We start from the raw sequence: 16,656 nt of genomic DNA on the forward strand, positions 1-16,656 counted from the left end.
GACTGATATATGTTTGTTGAATAAATTAACACTATCACAATTCAAGACAAAAAATACATATTTTACTATTATTCATATTATTATTATTGTATACAAAAGTACTTAGGAAGTGTCCAGTTACACAATGGCAGACTAGATATTCCCTAACATTTCACTGATGGTAGCAGGTATGGAGAAAATCTCCAAGTACCACCTAATCTCTCCCATGAAAATGAACAGCAAGAGCTGGAAAGATAAGCTGGAAGTTGTGAGTGGTAAGCAAGCAGGATAATGGAGTTTTCTTGAGGACAAACATCTCTAATAGCACTGTGACCAGGGAACAGAGCCTTGAGATAGCAGTAGGTGGAAGAGGGCAATCGGAGACTTTCACATTCAATCTGAACCTTCCAAGGGGCCAGAAACTAGCATGTCTTTTATTAGACTCATTCTGTGTACTTAATCCTCAGAACTTTTTCTATTTAGTAATGATGCAGAAATACAATTGCTTTTTTGTTATTGACCTTATGTCCAGCAACACTCAAACTCTACTGCCAATTTTAATAATTTGCCTTCAGATTCTTGGAGTTTTCTACATATATAATCATATTATCATCAAATAGAGTTTGATTTCTTCCTTTTCAATTGTTACATGTCCAATTTCTTTGTCTTATCAGACTGAATTGGACATCTAAAACTATGTTGAAAAGAAATGATGACAACAGGAACTCCTGTCTTAATCTTAAGTTAAATACTAAAACATTTTACCATTATCTAGGTTTTATAGAAATCCTTTTATCAGGTTAAAGCCATTATTCTTAGTTCATCTTTACACTGAGTGATTAACCCTGCAAAATGGATATGTGTTTCTTATTAGAATCCCCACCTTGGGTAGTCCCCAGGCCTTTGTCCTCATCCCCTTAGATTTTAGTAGTTGTAAGAATAGAACCTCCAATTCACCAAATTCAGCAAATGCTCTCAAAATAATAGTTGCCATCCTTTCTTGACTTGCCTCTCTGGTGTTCCTCCTTCACCTATTTTTTGACCTATATTTTCATTACATTTGCCTACTCATCAATGAATTTAAGGAAGCATCTTTAAAATATGTTATCCAGCATTATTAATTATTTTCAATGAAAAAGTCAAAGTCAATCAGAGGACCTAGTCTGTCATACTTCTGAAATCAGAAGTCTAAGTAGACTCTAGTAATTCTTTTATGTATACAAGTACTTCCTTTTTTCAGATGGTTTTTTTCTTAATTTTCACTTGAAAGGACAGATATGAATTGGATGAAATATAACTAAAATGAAACCATAATTAACATAATATGCTTTTTCTGAGAATTAACCTCTAAAAGAGAAGTTTTCTAAAAGGTTCAAACAGTTAAAATATGAAAGAGTGTTATAGTGCCAATTACAAGAACAAAAAGAAATGCTTCAAATGATATTAAGAAAGTCACCTTTGGCCTCCTTTTCTCATTTCCTTTTACTAGACAAAAATGCTAAATTTTAAAGATGATGTAATTCACTGACTAAATGGTATTTAGAACAAAATTTATAAGAATTGTATTTCAGAGACTTGCCATAGTCAACATTTCGAACCCCTGGCAAAACACCCCAAACACCAGTGTTCTGTCTAGTTTATTGCTATATATTCACTATTAGAGCCAATCATTAGGTCTTCTAATATCTGCTCGGTAATATAGTATCTTAATTCAAACTCTTGCTTCCGGAGCCTAGAAACACCATAAGTGTTAAATAAAATGATAACAGGATATTTGTGCTATTCCTTGCAGATACAAAATGAACAAAACCTTTCTCTTTAAGGTGCCACAACTGATCATACGGTAATGAGATACTTAAAATATAGGAGTTTCACTGGGGAAAATAGAAAGAAGGAGGTATTCAGGAATTCTTCCCAGATGTTACATTATGACTATTCTGGATAAACATTAATAAGAGAATTTAGATGAGAAAGAAGTAAACTGTACCTCCTAACTCCTAACCACATCATACTAGCACAGAATAGTGTGTGGCAGAAAGAGAAAAATAAGGCTACTGATTAAGAACACAATTAAATCCCTGAGACAAAAGTAGAGAAACTGGAAGAGAACACTAAGGAATAATATAAAATGATTGGTAATTATTTAACATAATTATTGACCACATTTTCCTAAAGTGACTGGCTTTTCTGTATCATATTCAATAATTCCATAATTATTTGCAAAAGTAAATTTACCTTTAAAAATTAAATATGAATAAAGGTACCATATAAATGTACCAAAAATATTTCTGAGATATTTTTAAATAAGAAAAATCATAATATTAGATTAGACTGAATAATTTCATCCAGATTTAACATTCTATAAATGTATATTTAGTCCAACATGTATAGTCATTCACTGTATAACGACTTTGCAGTCAAAACAGACCACATATATGATAGTGCTCCCATAATATTACAATGGAGCTGAAAAATTTCTATCTCCTAGTGATGCTATAGCCATTGTAGTGTCATAGTGCAACACACTATTCACGTGTTTGTGGTGATTCTGGTGTAAACAAACATATTACACTGCCAGTCATATAAAAGTATAACAAAATAATTATGTACAATATATACTTGATAATTAATATCTTACTGATTTACATATTTATTACACTATACTTATTATTATTTTAGCATTTACCCCCTCTACTTACTGAAAAATGTTAACTAGCCAGACACAGGAGCTCAGGCCTGTAGTTTCAGCACTTTGGGAGGCCAAGATAGGAGGATCACTTGATGCCAGGAGTTCAAGACCAACCTGGGCAACATAGCAAGACCCCGTTCTCTATCAAAAATAATTAGCTGGATATGCTGGCATGCATCTGTAGTCCTAGCTACTTGGTGGCCTGAGGCAGGAGGATTGCTTGAGCCCAGGAATTCAAGGTTACAGTATGCTATGAACAGGCCACTGCACTCAAGCCAACAAAGTGAGACCATGTCTCTAAAAAATAAAGATAATTTTTTTCAAGTTAACTACAAAACAGCCTCTGGAAAGTCCTTCAGGGCATAGTTCTAAAGGCACTGTTATCATAGGAGATAACACCTCCATGGGTATTATTGCCCCCTGAAGACCTTCCAGTGAGATAGGAAGTAGAAGGCAATGATATTAATGGTCCTGATCCTGTAAGGCCTAGACTGATGTGTTTATGTCTTAGTTTTTAACAAAAGTGTTTAAAAAAAGGAAATTTTAAAGAAAGAAAAAAGTTTATAGAATAGAGACACAAAGACAAATATTTTTGTACAGCTATACAATGTGTGTTTTAAGTGTTATTACAGACGCATCAAAAGGTAAAAAAAATTTAAAAGTTTAAAAGTAAAAAAGTTAGTGAGCTAAGGTTAACTTATTATTGAAGAAGGAAAAATCTGTTTTATAAATTTCGCACAGTCTAAGTGTACAATGTTTATAAAGTCTACAGTAGCATACAGTAATGTCCTAGGCCTTCACATTCACTTACCACTCACTCACTGACTCACCCCAGAGCATATTCCAGTCCTGCAAACTCCATTCATGGCAAGTAGCATATACATGCATATCATTTATCTTTTATACCATATTTTATTGTATGTTTTCTATGTTTAGATATGTTTAAATACATAAATACCATTAGTCTAGGAACAATAGGCCACACCATTTAACGAGAGAAGTGGCAGGCTATACCTCTAGGTTTGTGTAAGTACACTCCAGTATATTCTATGATGTTCGCAAAATGAGAAAATTGCTTAACAAAGCCTTTCTCAGAACATATCCCCATCCCCAAGTGATGCATGACTATATAATGTAGGTGTGCATTAAAAAGTTGTGTAGCAAACATGAAATACAGAATTTTTAAACTTCTAAACAATAGAGAATTATTAATTTATGTAGTCTGAAACCTCTAATTCGACATTTTTCATGTGATAGCACGCATTTTGTGGCGGCACCTACTGGCAAAGTGTAGAAATGCAGCCAACTATACTTAAGATGGCCTCATGAAAAGCTGGCACGAGAATCAATTCTTTTGGTTTTATTTCTTCCCAGTCTGTCTATTCCCCTTCGTTCCTTGTACTCAAAGATTATTGTAATTCTCCTATTATAATATAAGTAGTACAAAATTATCCTTAGATACAAGAGTTAAATTCATTTTTATCTCTATATTTTAAGGTTGAGAGATAAAGAGGCCAGAGTGAGAGACAGGCAAGAGTTAGACTGCATACAATTTTGTACAACATACTAAGGTTTCTGGAGTTTTATCCTGTACCTAATATGGAATCACTGAAGGGTTTTAATCATGACAGTAACATTTGCTATTTCAAAAAGATCACCCTGGCAGCAATGAGGACAACAGGATGAGGCAACTCAAAATTAGAGGCAGAATAGGCAACTATGTAAGTCTAGGCAAGAAAGAATGAAAGTCTGAAAACAGACAGTATAAACACTGGAAATAAGATAGTATTAATAGTTATAGGAATAAAGATGAGGAGAAAGAACATAAAAAATGTTAAGTAAGAAGAATTAACAGATCTTAGTGAGTGTAAGGATAGAGAAAGGAGTTTAGGATATGTCCCAGATTCCTGCTGGGCAGCTGGAAGGAGAAAGGCTTCATCACTTCTGAAGGAGAAGCAGTTTTACAGGGAAAAATGAAGATTTAGTTTGGAAGATTTGTTAAGTTGAATTGCCTTTAAGATACTACCCTAAAGATATATTTCTGAAACTCAGGAAAAGAGTTTGAATTTCACTAAAATATAGATTTAGAAGATTTGCACATATGTAGTCAGAGAGGTAGGTGGAAAATAATAGAATGATATCTCAGAAATTATGGGAAAAAACAGGAAATCACTACCAATAGGAAGTGATGAAATTTGAGGACTCCAAAGAGACCAGAGACCAGAGACCATGATATTTGGAAGATCACAAGTAGTCATTGGCAGAATACCTTTAGTGGAGGGGAAAAGTGAATGAGTATGATAAGTCAGTCAAATATAGAAAAGTAAATAAATACTGTCTACTCTGTCAGAAATGTTAGGGCTAGGGAATATCAGTCAAGAAAATGACTCCATAAATGATTCTAAAATGACTTATGAATCGTCATAGAGTTTACTGTCTTTTAAGAAATACACATTAAATAATTAGAAATAGGAAAGTATAACAAAGGACAGTATTTTTTCAAGAATTTGAGCTGTAAAAGGAAGGAGAAGGAACTGGAAGAAACAGAGAAGATGACTTGTTTTTTTCTCACAATCTTATAGACTATGGCTAAAGTACTAATAAAGAGAAAGGTTGAAATTATAAAATAAAATGAATAACCAATACAGCAATGTTCCTATAGGTTATTCATACTCCTCTCCCATGTGTGGCTAACTCCTTTAAGTTCATCCTTTAAGAATAAGCTCAACCGTAACATCCACCCAGATAAGCATTTCTGACACTCTTATTCCTGGCTCCCACAAACTAGGTCAATTGTCCTTTCCTCATATACCTTTCTATCTATTAACATATGAATAGGGTATGTTTTTAGTTTTTAATAATTTTATTTTAAATTTATAAAACAAATACATACTTAATACGAAAAGATTTTTTTAAAAAACCTAAATCAACACAGAGAAGAAAATGAAGATTGTTCCAGTGAACTATTTAGACGCTTACTTGAAGACACTTACTATTTAGATACCCACTTCTTCAGGGCCTTCCCTAGAAGACAGAATTACTCATTATGACCTGAGAGGATATCCAAATGGCTGCTAAGTTGAAGTCTATTCCCTTTCCCTACATGCCTCTAAAACAAATGTATTATACTTCTACCCTGCTGATCACTTACCCCAACCAGAAATTCCTCCAAAAAGAATATAATTATAACAAATTACATCGGATTGAACATATGCATTTATCTCTGCTTCCTCCAAACCTCACTAAAATGTCGAAAAAAAAAAAGTTTTATATCTATAAAGAAAAAGAGAATGGGAGAGAAGACAATAGCTAGTGATGGCAGAGATATTTCCTGAAAGTATGGAAAAATGAAAAGCAGATGGTCAAGTCACAACTAACTACCCAGAACATAGAAAGATAAAGCCTAAGTAACTGCTAAGAGACACATCAGTAAGAAGCAGCAAACTCAAAAATTCTCCAAAAGTGAAGGTAATATTGAAGGCTATAATAAAGATAGGGTTAAAAACAGGCAAGCTAGTTGACAGTCATTACGTAGGGAACACTTATACCCCATTCTTCTAGTCTGAGTAGTGAGACTAGTGTGCCTCTCTCACCTCAGCATGGGAAGCAGAATTACTATGCAGAAACTAAGTCAGAGAGACCTGGGGGCAACAGGGACTAAAAACAAAGGGATTGAGTTCTAAATACTAAACTGTGAGACTCAGCATCAACCTGGACCTACCTCAAATCCTGGAATATTGCTAGCCAGATTTAGAGTTTTCAGAGATTAAAAGATGCTTCTGTAGAAACTTTTGGGAAAGTCCCAAAGGAAAAAACCTATTGTTACTGACATTTGGAGAGTGAGTCCACAACAAAAGAGCCAACTGGCCACCTTGCTATAATTAAGCTAACTATACAGAGCTGCTAACCAGCTTCATAGGGCCTCACTCTTAAATATGAAAGGATAGTTCAGAATCAACATACACTATAAGAATACCTCTAACATGAAAGAGGGCAAAACAAAGAAGTTAACAAAAGAAAAACAATCTAGATAAAACAAAGACCATCCTGGAAACAGATAAAAACATTTTTATAATTAAATACAATAAATAACCTTAATGAAATATGTCATAACATCATATACAATCAAATGGGAGACCAGAATGAAGACATTTGCCTACATTTATTTTTCCTGAGAAAGCTCTTTGAACAAAATAAGGGTTTTGCAAATTAAAAATAAAGTCATAAGATCCAGGAAACAAGGCAGAAAAAGAGGAAATTCACAAAGTGATAATAAAGCTTCATGGTTGCCACTCAGACACAGGCCTAGCAAGCAAAAGTAATGACTGAATAAGGAAGACAGAGGACTCTCCAGGAGGAATGTCTTCAAGGGCAAAAAAATAGAACTGATAGAATACCCAATATTAAGAAGACATTTTATAACTTCATTGTCAAGATTAATAAAGAACTGATAAGTAAATAGGAAGCAAAGCAAAATAAAAAAGTAGATAATTACTAACTCTAGAAAGAAAATCATACAAGAAAGGAAGAATAATCATGGTATATCACAGAGCTTAGCTACAGACAATATTACAGTCATAAATGCAAATTCTAAAATATGATATAACCAAAATTGTGGTATAACTACATTAGAAAGATGAAAGAAGAGAAGTGGAGGCTTAGGGGAAAGGATTGTTTGGAGGTTGGTGAGTGGGTTGCAAATCCTCACTTTCCATGATAGGAAGTTAATGGATTATGTCCAAAATTGAAAATTCAAAAATAGCCACAAAAATTTTCATTCAAAGGGAGATAAATACAAAAACAAACACAAAAAGCATTTAAAGGCAATTCCTCTGAGATCTTTTTTATTGTAAGTCTATAGTACCACTATATATATATATATAGTTTTATATATATATATAATTTTATATATATATGGGGGAGAGAGAGAGAGCGCACGAGCGTTTTTCAAAAAGTAAACTATTTTTAAAAATTAATTATCTGCTATCGCAGAAAAAATGGCCAGCCAATATATTATCTGGAAGTTAAAAGATGACACTGATATTGTCTACAAGTCATTTTCAAAACCCTCTTCCCAAATTTACTTCTTTTTGAATATCCATATGAAAAGATAGGATGCAATTCAGAATAAAATCCTGAAAAAAAATTCTTAGAATCTTAGAATAGAAAAAGTTTCATAGAATAATATACAGTGATTTTAAGAAAATAGGTGCCAAGGTCAGAACTGAGTTCAGATCCCAGTTCTGTTACTTAACAATGTAACCTAGGGTAAGTTACTTGGTCCCAGTGCTTCAGTTTCTTCATGTCTATACTGGGGATAGTAATAATACCTGTCATATAAGGTTGTTGTAATGATCAAACGATAATCCAAGTAAAGAGTTCAGCACAATGTCTAACTCATAATAAGAGTTCAATAAGTATCAGCTGTTTTTATTGGTACAATGCTATAGCACACTAACCAAATTGATAGTGAGCTATCATAATTGCTAGCACACACAATCCACTTCTGCCACCCAAAATTACTCTAAAACTTACTCACCATTCAACATGCCTATATTATAAATAGGAGTGTATCAGATATTTAAAAAAACCTCTTACCTCCAGTATTATACACAAACAAATCCCAGATGAACTAAAGATTTACACATAAGAAAATTAAAAATAACTAGCAGAAAATAGAATAGAGAATTTATATCTTTGTCAATTTTCTTACTCGTTCTGGCTTCAGTTTCTTTTATTGCTAAACAAAAAGTTTAAAGAGATTATCTATCTAGTCATTTCTAGTCCAGAAAAATCTATTTCTTCCAGATGAATGATAACCCTCTTCTCTAATCACATTTGGTTTCAACATACCTTTTGACTTTACGAAAAACTCAGAATCACAGATAGGCAGAAATTTATGAGGTAAGGTCATGTAATTATAATTTATTCATCTAGATATTTTGTTTCTTCTCCCTACTGTTTGGTCTGATGCCTGGTCATTTCAGTATCTCTTTTATTCCTACCTCTGATTCTGTGAAGTTTTAAAGATTAGATTAATAAGATACATTTGTGATTTATGAAAAGTCATTACCCTGGATTTGATATTTCTCCAAGAATCTCATCTAATTTGTCGATGAAATTAATAAAATTGGACAATCCCTTTACATGTATCCTTAAAGGATCAGATGGTGATGGTGCATATCCTTTCCCTCCAAGCTCTATTGTTCTAATAAATGATGTAGCCACCTATGAATTAAAACAAATGATTTAGTTATATGTAATGATTTAGAAGTTAAAACTATAATTTATAAAGCTAGGTACATTTCTATAATCCTGGTTATAGCATTAGAGTGAAGCACATTTTATGGCTCATGCCACATTTTTATTCAGAAGCAAATGACCAAAGAAACAAGTGTTACGTAGAATTCATGTTAGCAAGGGTGGTAGCAATGACATCCAAGTATAGGTAGAGGCTGAAAAGCTAAGTTAGAGGAAAAATTAAGGGCTAAAGAATATATTCATGATAATATATCATTGGTTATACAGAATTCATTTATGAATATATTGATTATAAAGATTGACTACTGGCTATGGAAATTGCTCTATGAAATAAAGAAATTTCAGTGTCAACTGATTTGTTGTGTTAAACAGGTTAGGCAATTCAATACTTCCAAATCTCAGCTTCTTTATTTGTAAATAAAGATTTACAGTAGGTAATCACTAAATTCCATCTAGCTTTCATATCCTAGGATTATTTGATCATGTATAGTTCAAAAATCATTGCCTTTATAATGATAAAAATACATGTGTAAAGGCTATATACATAAAAGTATCTCCATCAAAGATGAAATGTTAGAAAGCAGTACTTTCCAAAGTGTACCCCACAAAAGACAAATTTTATGAAATGTCAATAATTTTGGGGAAGTTCCATGGTCAAATAATTTAAGAAACAGATTAAATAAAGTTAATTTGTTATACGCTTTAAGCAAATTTCTTTTTTGCAAGACTTCTCAAAGCTCTTGATAAACAAACATGCATTATGTATAACCAATAGGGGAACAAACTATTTCTAAACTTTTTGCCTTTGGAAACATTTATTCAAGGAGCATTTAACAGGGAATTTTTACCTTTGGAAATATTAATTTAGAGAAAATTTATCAAGGTTAGCACTCTACAGAACATACGTAGAGAAACACTGCTTTAAAAAAATTCTTCCTTGCCAAACTTGATAGATATGGTAAAAAATAAAAATCCCATGGATTTTCCAATATAGAGGTAGAACATAAATTAACCACTAAAAGTTGTTTCATCATAGTTACAAGAACTTCTACATTAAGGTACATGGATCCACTGTTCAAGAAGCCTTAAACAATCTTGAAAATGTAACGCATTCATACCAGAAAGATAGACATTTGTTTCTCTCGAGCAGCATGTTTCAAATCCGTGAAGGCTTCTCTTCCAAGTCCTCTATCAGGAATATTGAGAATGTGAGCCAGAGCCAGGTCATTCTTTGAATTCACTAGCAGGTTTAGATATGAAAAGAAAATTTTTCTTGCTACTAGCTGCACCTGTACAATAAAATATGCAGTTAATTTCTTTATTGCAGTTGTTCTAAATCCATAAATATTCTTTTATAAATGCAGAAAAAAGCATATAATCATTTAATCACAATACCTCACTCAGCTCCTTAGGCAAAGATAATTGCTCTATAAACTGAAAACTTATGTTGGACAATCAACACATCTTGCTCATGAAGTCAACTTACTGCCAATGAAAATTTATGAGGAAATAACAATTTATCATAATTACTGGAAATGGTTCTTAGAAAATGATATAAAACATACAGTTCCGATCTGTACTTAGCAGGTCTCATCATATTCCCCTACATACATCTGCCACTAAGTAAGACACAATAATAAAGCTGCCTGATGCTCAGGGTGTAGGCCAATTGGCTCTATTTGATTCTGCATCTATGTTCCTTATAATGTCAAACATAAAAGCTAAAGTTAAATGTTAAATTTCTCGGAATTACTTGATACTGACTTTGGTAATACCAGATAACTAGCAAAGAATTAAAATGAAGAGATTAAACCAAACATTAAGCAAATAATAGCACATAATTGATGTTGACATTACTGGTCTCAAACACTACAGGTCATTCAAGCACAATATAAAGAATATTTGGGAGAACTTGATAGAGACATAACTGTTTCATATATATACTGTACTTATCCTTAACACTCAAATGATACACCAGGGCATTCATAATCTTTTTCTTAAAATTAGCTATTTATAGTTACTCAAGGCCTTACAACTGCAAGTACTGAGGGAGAAGTGATCATGTGAACCCTAACAGATAACAATAAAATACTAAGTAAAATTTTAAAAACATAATTCTGGGCCGGGCGCTGTGGCTCACGCCTGTAATCCTAGCTCTTGGGAGGCCGAGGCGGGCGGATTGCTCAAGGTCAGGAGTTCAAAACCAGCCTGAGCAAGAGTGAGACCCCGTCTCTACTATAAATACAAAGAAATTAATTGGCCAACTGATATATATATAAAAAATTAGCCGGGCATGGTGGCGCATGCCTGTAGTCCCAGCTACCGGGGAGGCTGAGGCAGAAGGATCACTGGAGCCCAGGAGTTTGAGGTTGCTGTGAGCTAGGCTGACGCCACGGCACTCACTCTAGCCTGGGCAACAAAGTGAGACTCTGTCTCAAAAAAAAAAAAAAAAAAAAAAAAAACATAATTCTGTAAACACACTGGAAAGCATTCAAAAAGCATACAGAAGCTGGAGAATATAATTTTAAAAGAACTGCAATGAGAAGAGTAAGAAATGAAAGTCTGTGATTATTCAAAGCCCTACAACTTCCAGTAATGGCAGAGAAGTGAGTGATCATGTGACCCCACAAATTAACAACTATGAAATATTAAATACAAGTTTTAAAATACACTTTAAAGGTACTGAAAAATGTTCAAAAAGTAGAAGTTGGAGAAACTTTAATTTTAAGAGAACTGTAATATGAAGGGTATGAATTAAGTTTGTGGTTTACTAATCCAAAGGTGTATCCAAAGTCTCATGGCTATGACTGCAGAAAATAGAGGTGACTAAAGGTGCCAGAGATTGGAATTCAGGACTGGGAAAGCAGCTACAGATTTAAAGGTGGAAATCCCTGGTAACAATTCAAAGCATAAATAGCCCAAATCTCTGGCTGACAGCTAGACTATAAAAGTGTGGGACAGACCCTAAGGGGTCCATCAAAAACACAGGTAGAAATCAGGAAAAATATATATTCTAGAAAGATTGAGCTATAAAGAGCCACAGCTATGAGTTTGAAGATGTGCTTAACTTAACACATTCCACAAGTTTGTATCACTTAAATGACAGAAAACTGAAGCTGGATGGGCTTGAAGCATTAGAGAACAGAGCCTGAACCTGGGAGAGCAAATGGAAAATTCAGGGACATCCCTAGAAAAAAGGAAACCACAGAAAGAATAAGTTCCATCTCTTCCCAAATTCCTTGACTGACCACCAAATTTGGCAGGCAGACAGAAGACCTACAAAAGCCAAGCTAATGAAGCACCAAAGAGAAGCCACAAATATACACATCAATAGCTGGATACCAACATGGAGCAAACTGGAATCTAGGCAAGTAAATTGCCTACTAGATCAAAAACCTAATATTTCTCAGAAGAATATGATGAAATCCAGAATCAATATAAAATATTACCTGTAATATCCAGTTTTGATCCAAAAATTACTAAACAGTCAAAGAAAAAGGAAAGTATGACCCCTATTCAGGGTAATAAGTAGTCAACAGAAATTGTCACCAAATAGACCTAGATTTGGAACTTAGCAGAAAAACATCAAGCCGGCTACTATAAATTATGTTCAAGGAATTAAAAAAATATGTTCAATGAATTAAAAGAATATATGTTATGAACATATGTTATAGAGGAACATAAAAGAACATATGCTATATGTTATAGAGGAAATGTCAACAGACAAAAGGTCAAACATACATGTAATTGCAATCCCTCAAGAGAAGTAAAAAGGTCAGAAAAAATATTTGACAAAATTATGCCCAAGCATGCCAAATTTGGTGGAAAACATTATAGATTCAAGAATTTACTTAAGGAAAACTAGGAAAGACACACACAAAAAATCACTCCTATACACATTATAATCTGATTCTGACAGCCAAAGGTGAGAGAAAATCTTGAGAGCCACCACAGTGAACTGACACTTTACCTGTAACGGAACAATGATAAGGTTAACAGATCATTAAGATGTATGTAAGCCAGAAGACACTAGAAGAACACATTAAATATGTTGAGAAATTATCTTAAGAATTACTATACAATTACAATAATCAAGATAGAGTAGTATTTGTAAAAGGACAGACACTGACATAGGTGGAACAGAACAGAGCCCAGAAATAGTTAAACAGAGATATGGAAATTTGATTTTTGACAAATGTGCAAAAGAACAATGGAGAAAGGACAGTCTTTTCAATAACTGGTATTGGGGCAATTGGTCATCCATATGCAAAACAAATGAATCTCAACCTAAACCTCATACTTTTTATAAAAAACTCAAAGTGGACCATAGATCTAAACATATAACATAAAACTTTTAGAAGAAAACACAGGAGAAAATCTTCATGACCTGGAATAAGGCAAAGAGTTCTTAGATATGACACCAAAAGTACAATCCAGAAAAGGAATAAGTTGGCAAACTGGATTTTATCACAATTACATTCCTTGTATGGAATTCTCTATTTTTACCCTCTCAACTACTTCCATCCTACATTCTGCTCTGGAATCCTGTTAGTTTCTAGTTCTTAAATGCTGTTTGTAGACTGTTCTCTTGAAATCCTCTTCTTGCCTATTCCTTTACATAATGGACTCACAAATTCTAAACTCAGTTGATTCTCAAAACATGAAATTCATAAATCATTCAGTAACTTAGCTAAAGTCCAAGTAATTTATCATCTGTAAACTCTAAGAAGATATTTTCCTTACTAAAATTAAAATTTCTTCTTTTACTAGATAATTACATTTAACATTTTTAAGCATAAAAGAAACTAAAAAAGGTAACAATAGAAAATTACAAAACAGGTCAGGTACGGTGGCTCACACCTGTAATCCTAGCACTCTGGGAAGTCAGGGTGAGAAGATTGCTTGAGCTTAGGAGTTCGAGACCAGCCTGAGCAAGAGTGAGACCCTGTCTCTCCTAAAAATAGAAAAAATTAGCAAAGCATCTTTACGAGTACTGTAGTCCCAGCCAACTGGGAGACTGAGGTAGGAGGATCACTTGAGCCCAGAAGTTTGAGGTTGCAGTGAGCTATGATAATGCCACTGCACTCTACCCAGGGTGACAGACTGAGGCCATCTCAAAAAAAAAAAAAAAATTAAAAAAATTTTTAAAAAGAAAATTATAAAACATTAAGAAGCTGCTTAGATAATATCATTAAGCAAGTTTCAAGTTCATATATATCTTAAAATTAATTTTAAAGGTAATGTACTTTTGGATTATTTAAATTTCCACATGAAAAATAATCTTTGAAAAGCAGGAGGTAGTCAGGGTCCATTTTTTAAAAAAAACTTCATTGGATAGGAAAAGATTACTTTAAATGTAGACTTGAGATATAACTTAAGCAAAATTAAGTAAAAGAAAACAAAGTTTAAAGATTAATCCTTGCAGTGGCCCTAAGGGCAAGGCAGGAGTGGCAGGCAGCCTGGGGTTAGAGAAAGCCACCATCTCCCTGTCCTTGCCAGGCAGCCACCTCCACAATGCCACTTCCTATTGAGGGGTTCTGGGGACCTAATCCAAGCCCATCCACCTCCAGAGGAAAGAGTCAGACTTCTCAGAGGTCAGTTTGCTCAATAAGTGGGTCCCCAAGGCCTTCTCCATATCAGCAAAAAGATCTTGCAGTGACCTCCCCAAAGGACGTCTCCATCTCTGTTCTCAGTTCTGATGATGCCACTACTTGTCACATTGTGATCCTAAGGCACACAAGTAATTGGGCTAACTGCTTGACACACTGTGAAGGAACCTACACCAAAGCTGAGGTCCTCTTGATCATGGGCTCCATAAAATCCTTTTCCCACCATGTTCAACATGGAAAGCTTGAAGTGTACCTTGTGGGAGGCTTCAGTGACAATAGGCCATTGTCACAAAAACTTACTCATCAACTTAGTGAATTTGAAGACAATAAGATGACACTCACTTAGTGACATTATGTGTGAGAGAATTAAGTTACTAGGAAGAAAATGAAAATTACTTTCCAATAATTTATCGCATTGCTGTCAACTTTAAAACTGTAGACATTTACATAGCCTCCTTTCATGACTGAGGTTCAGAGGAGAAGTTGAGGGCTGTGCCAGGCTCAGCAGGAGGACCAATGATTAGCATTTATGATGCAAAAAGCAGAACAACTTCATATAGGACTGTATTCCTGGATGCCATTTCCACATGTGTATTTCTGGCTGTGGCAAGATGATAAGCATATGCCAGAGAACATTTCCACTTCACCTTTGGCCAACACTCCCCTCAAGAAGACGTGCGGCACCTATTCTTGAACATAATAGATCTACCTTGATGTTTTTTTAAAAAATATCCATCTTCAACTAACACACAGTTTCCTGGAAATAAAGCTCTTACAAAAAAAAAAATGGCTTATGAGAAAAGATCTCTTCTCAAGGAAGCTAAAAATAGGAATTTCCAGAGAAAGCAACTTTTTGGCATGATGAAGACCACTGGTAGTGAATGGAGAGAATATGGATTTGGAATCTATACCCATTGAGTATTAGGTCTCCTTCCTTACTCAGTAATTTCCAAATGATTTTCACAATAAAATCTTATTTTGGCAAAGGCAAAAAATGAAAAAAAAAAAGAAGATTAACCCTAAGAAACTTTCTTAAGTATTATAGATACCAGCTAAATGTTACTTTTTCAGAGACTCCCTGACTTCTCAAAATAGAGTAGATATTCTTGTACTCTCTTATATCATACTATGATGTCCATATATCAACCTATTATAATTCTCTGCATAGGTCTTAATAATTTCTGAAAATTTATTTCCTTAATTCTTACACTATTTTATAACTTCTGTGAAAGTAAATAATGTACCCTTAGGGCCTAAAAAAAAGACTATTATAGTAGATAATCTATTTTTGTTAATAGCTGTTTCTCAATCAGCTTCTGTTCAATGATAATGAAAGAAAAATTAATACATGTATTTGGCCTTTTAAAAATTTCAAAATTAAAACTATTAATTAAAAACTTACCTAGGATCAAATAGGTACTTATTTTTTTACTATGTTGTTTTACAAAGCAAAGTACTCTAAGGTACAACCAAATGAAAATAAACGTTAAGATTTGCACTAAATTTTTATAAAATAAAGTATAATACAATTTTCTGCTTATATTTTAAATGTCTTGTTATCTTTATTTTCACAGAAACTCACAATACCTCATGTGGTCTAAAATAAAAGTTTCCATTGTAATTTCACAGTGCAACAGTAACACAATTTGCCAAAAATCAAAGCAGAGAAAAAGTGTTAATCTTGTAATTACAAATTTTTTTATATTTCCTTTATTTAACTTAATGCAATCTCTGTTTTGCTGTCCAAAAATAATAAGGACAACTGGTATATATATATCTGATGTTTACTAGATATAAAACAAGGGCTTAAGCTCCCCTTTTACAACTTGCTGTTTAAGGATACCAAATTCTGCCTTCTGGTTTTTGATGCTGGGCAAACATTAGGGAAAAACATCTTAGAGTCCTCACAGAGTGTTTCTTTTAACTCATGGCTGCAATTGGAAATCTATCCCTATCATTATGGTCAGATAACATGGCTGTTATGGTTTCCCTGCTCTTGTATTTGCAAGTGGGTTTTAAAGAGGCTCCCTGGAAAAGTAGTTCACATAAGTACAGTTGTGATGTCCAGGAGCAAGGGCCTAAATTGAAAAAATCCACAAGATTGAAGCTTTTACCAAG

The 16,656-nt window shown here is 33.7% G+C and overlaps 1 protein-coding gene and 1 pseudogene across 1 annotated transcript in view; one reads left to right on the forward strand and one right to left on the reverse strand.

Moving 5' to 3' along the window:
• Nucleotides 1–16,656, reverse strand: part of PARPBP (PARP1 binding protein) — an 81,880-nt gene that overhangs the window by 20,829 nt on the left and 44,395 nt on the right. Inside the window, exons 5-6 of the mRNA XM_012772661.2 lie at nucleotides 10,048–10,218; nucleotides 8,742–8,896 (exon numbers count right to left, since the gene is read on the reverse strand). Coding sequence (XP_012628115.1) covers nucleotides 8,742–8,896; nucleotides 10,048–10,218 — 326 coding nt within the window. The remainder of the gene's footprint in view (nucleotides 1–8,741; nucleotides 8,897–10,047; nucleotides 10,219–16,656) is intronic.
• LOC105875563 (protein N-terminal asparagine amidohydrolase pseudogene) lies at nucleotides 14,735–15,362 on the forward strand (annotated as a pseudogene).

This window comes from Microcebus murinus, chromosome 10 (genome assembly GCF_040939455.1).
Source record: "Microcebus murinus isolate Inina chromosome 10, M.murinus_Inina_mat1.0, whole genome shotgun sequence".
NCBI classification, from domain to species: Eukaryota; Metazoa; Chordata; class Mammalia; order Primates; family Cheirogaleidae; genus Microcebus; species Microcebus murinus.